General features: G+C 40.7%; 1 protein-coding gene across 1 annotated transcript; it reads right to left on the bottom strand.

Annotated features, from left to right (window-relative positions):
- Window positions 1-1,164: 1,164 nt before the first annotated feature.
- On the bottom strand, window positions 1,165-3,145 carry LOC149391443 (uncharacterized). The gene has a single exon (XM_089621259.1). It carries the CDS (start codon window positions 2,613-2,615, stop codon window positions 1,323-1,325), a length of 1,293 nt encoding a protein of 430 aa, XP_089477385.1. The 5' UTR covers window positions 2,616-3,145; the 3' UTR covers window positions 1,165-1,322.
- Window positions 3,146-3,560: the final 415 nt, after the last annotated feature.

Here is a 3,560-nt window from a genome sequence, read left to right as displayed (position 1 = left end):
TTGTTTCGCAACATTATTCGTTCCAAATCTAATCAAAAGTCGAGTCAAAGTGAATGCGAAAATGGAAAGGACAAGGCATTAAAGATTAAACAAAGAAAGCCATTTGGGAAGCCTTGTGTGGGCACAGTATATATGAATGAAACCAAACTTTGCCTACGGAAAAGTCGACGGCCATGTTAACGTACGTCGTTAAAAAATTATCAAGTAACTCCTGGACCATATATATATATATATATTATATATATATATACGTATCATACATGCAGTTTTATAAATATTTTTTTCCGTTATATACATGATACTTACACACGCGGGGAGCGGATGAACGTTATAGTCAACTTTTTGTTCCCTGATTTCCTTTTAGTCCCTTTATTTCTTTTGTTTATTTAATAGATTTTCAATCGGCTCAAAGTTATTTATTTATTTATTTATTCTGATAGTCTTAATCCTAAATTTCCTTACACTTAATTTTGTTTTATCTTAAAATCCTTATAAATTTTGATGTCAGATCCTCTATATATAATTTGATCTTTCTGAAATATACTTTTAATATCAAGCTCCTTTCAAGTTTGATTTCTTACTCTATCCATGTACACTATACCCTAGCAAACAAATAGGCTATGTCCATTATTGAAGCAGATCACCGACCAAATCAAATTATTTATTTATTTATTAAAAATTTGCTTCGATAAGGGATCGATCAACTAGAAACACCTCATTGCTTCCTAGCTAGCTTTATTTTTCCTTCCTAATTAGATATATCATCTTCTAACATTTCAACCAAAGCACGTGTATATACGTTTCTATATGCACAAAAATGATATATACCATAAATATAAGAAGAAATTGAGAAAGAAGAATTTAAAGCACTTGAGTTTAAAAATTTCATTCGTAATCATATACTCCTTAAAACCCAACTACCAAACAAGTACATTACAATGTATATCTATAATCTACATTCATGTATCCTGTATATACATAAATAAGATTTAATGACCACTAGATCTTCTGCCTCATAATTGATCATTTCATCACAACTCTTTTTCCTCCAAAAAATTAAAGTAGAAATTATGATGACAATTATCATGATGCTGCAAAATTATTAAGATGTGATGACTACTTGAGAGATATCAACTCCAAAAAAAAAAAAAAAAATCATCATCATCACCATCACCACCACCACCATCACCACTATAGCTATAGCTAATTAGCCGATATGTCCCAACATTTATGATTGCGTTTCCATCAACAAACCAAAAGGGAAAAGGGGAAAATAATAAAAACCCTAAGATGAAAAAGAAAAAAAAATTGACCTAGCTAGCTTAGTCAGAGGGAAAGATCCAAGAATCAACCGTACCTTCACCCCTATTGGAAACATTGATCTCCAAACCACCCTTCTCGCCATGAAACTCCGACGAATTAGTCTCCGGCGCCGCCGTGAAGTTCAACTTATTACAGCTCATATCTCCTGAGGCCGACCCTGTTGCTCCCTCGGCTCTCCAGACATTTTGATTCGCGTTGGAACCAGACCCAGCCCCAGCCCCTTGGGCTTGGCTCTGGCCCACATTGAGGTGATCTAGGGCTAGATTCGGCTGGGACTGCTTTGCGCCGCCGAAGCCCGAAGAAGCCACATTGAGCCCTGATCTAGGGTTCAGATGATCACCAGAAAGGTGGTGATGAGAATGAGACTGGACGTGAAACCCCATGTTGAGGCCATGGTTTTGCATGCCAAGCATGTTTCTCATCATCATCATCTGCTCCTTCTGGTTGTTCATCATCATCAGCCCTTGGTGGTGCTGATCCGAAGACTGCAAGTACGTCGTGGACGATGACGTGGCGTCCACCATCGCATTGCCGAATATATGCGACGACGAGGACGAGGACGAGGACAAAGACGAAGAAGAAGGGGCCAAGTGTCCGCCGCCGAAAGGATTGGTCGGATTCTGCGGCGGCTTGATGGGCGAGGGGCGGATGAGGTTAGGGTAAAGCGGGCCGATCCCGGAGGATCCGGAGGCTCCGGCGAAGAGATCGAAGCGGCTTCGCGAGAAAGGCGAGGAAGCCGAGAAAGGCGGCGCCGGGATCCCCGTGAACTCCTGGACCATTGCCCGGAAGTTCGACGTGTCGGTCGTCAGAACCGTCGTCGGAGCTCTCCTCGACGCTCGGGTCCGCTTCTTGGAGGCTCGAGCGCCGGGGACTGGATTCGGCGGAGCTTGCTGTTGCTGGTTCTGTTGTGGTTGTAATGGAATCGGCGAAGAGGTTTGGAAATGATTCTGGTGGTGGTGTTGGTTGATGAGGCCGAGACTGTTGTTGTTGTTGTAGGGCTGGTCGGATCTGATGATCGGCGATCTGGTGGCGGAGTCGAGGTTGAGGAAGAAGTTGGTGTTGGTGGGCTGGTGGAGGAAGTTGGAGGAGCTCGACGGCGGCGATGGATCGAAGAGGTGGTGGTGGGAGAGAAGGTGCGAAGGGTCTGCGGTGTTTGGCGGCGGAGAGGATCCGAAGTTTGTGAGTGAAGGGTTTAAGAAAGACGGAATCGATTGGTGTTGGTGGTTGCTTCGAGACTCGTACTCTTCGTCTCCGCTTGACGACACGCTTCCACTATTTCCACCCGAATCCATGGCTATATATATATATATAATAGCGAGAGAGAGAGAAGATGGAAATTGAGAGAAAGGAAAGTAACCGATTTGGAAGCAAAATCTTTCTCTTGTCTTTCTGTTCTTTTCTTTCACTTGTTGGGAACTAGTATAGTGTGTATCAAAAGAAGAGAAAGGAGAAAAGGGGAAAAGGGATAATACATGAAAATTATGCGTATATAATAATAGATGGAGAGAGAGAGGGAAGCGAGATCTTAATATTAATTTAATTATGATGATGATCTTCTCAATCGAAGTTCCAAACTTTTTAGTTTTTTTTTTAATTTCTGAGGTATGGCTAGGTAGGGATTGTGTAAAATCGTGGTGTTTGTTGATGGTATCAGACGATTATTGGAAGAGGGAAGAAGAAAAGCGAACGAAAAGAAAAGGGAAAGTTTTTATATTTTTAATTATGCTGTAATAAAAGAAGAGGGAGAGGATGGGGTTAGGAAGATCCTACGGAGAGAGAGAGAGAGTTGGGAAGAGTCATTGTGGGGTCTCTTTCTTAGTAGAGAAAAAGAGGTGCCGGTGGCTGGCAACGGGTCAAACTCAAAGTGAATGAGAAAGAGAGAGAGAGAGAGAGAGAGAGAGGAGAGAGAGAGAGAAAGAAAGATGGCCTTATGTGTTGTGAATGTGATGGGAGAAATATGAATTTCTATACATCCATTAACGCTTCTATATATCTTTCATCTTCAAAATTTAAAGAACATATACACACATTTGTATACAAAAATATATATACCTCCTATTAACTAAAAAAAAATGTCCCTCCATTTTATTTTTATATTTTTCTCTCATTTATCTTTTCACTAATCTAGAACGACATATAGTCAAAAGCTCGTTTCACACTTCTCTCTAATCTTCTCTAACAGTTATATTCCATGTTTTTCTAGTTTTTTGCGCGCATTTTGCTTATGTTTTTTTTAT

The sequence above is a fragment of the Urtica dioica genome, chromosome 7 (genome assembly GCF_054948205.1).
Source record: "Urtica dioica subsp. dioica isolate 48M chromosome 7, U.dioica_male_clone48M_v1_H2, whole genome shotgun sequence".
NCBI lineage: Eukaryota > Viridiplantae > Streptophyta > Magnoliopsida > Rosales > Urticaceae > Urtica > Urtica dioica.
The sequence above is the reverse complement of the archived record's forward strand: the minus strand, read 5'-3'. Positions and strand labels throughout refer to the sequence as shown.

What these genes read in the sequence shown, in the direction of transcription:
- LOC149391443 (XM_089621259.1), bottom strand. Translation starts at nt 2,615, where the DNA reads ATGGATTCGGGTGGAAATAGTGGAAGCGTGTCGTCAAGCGGAGACGAA.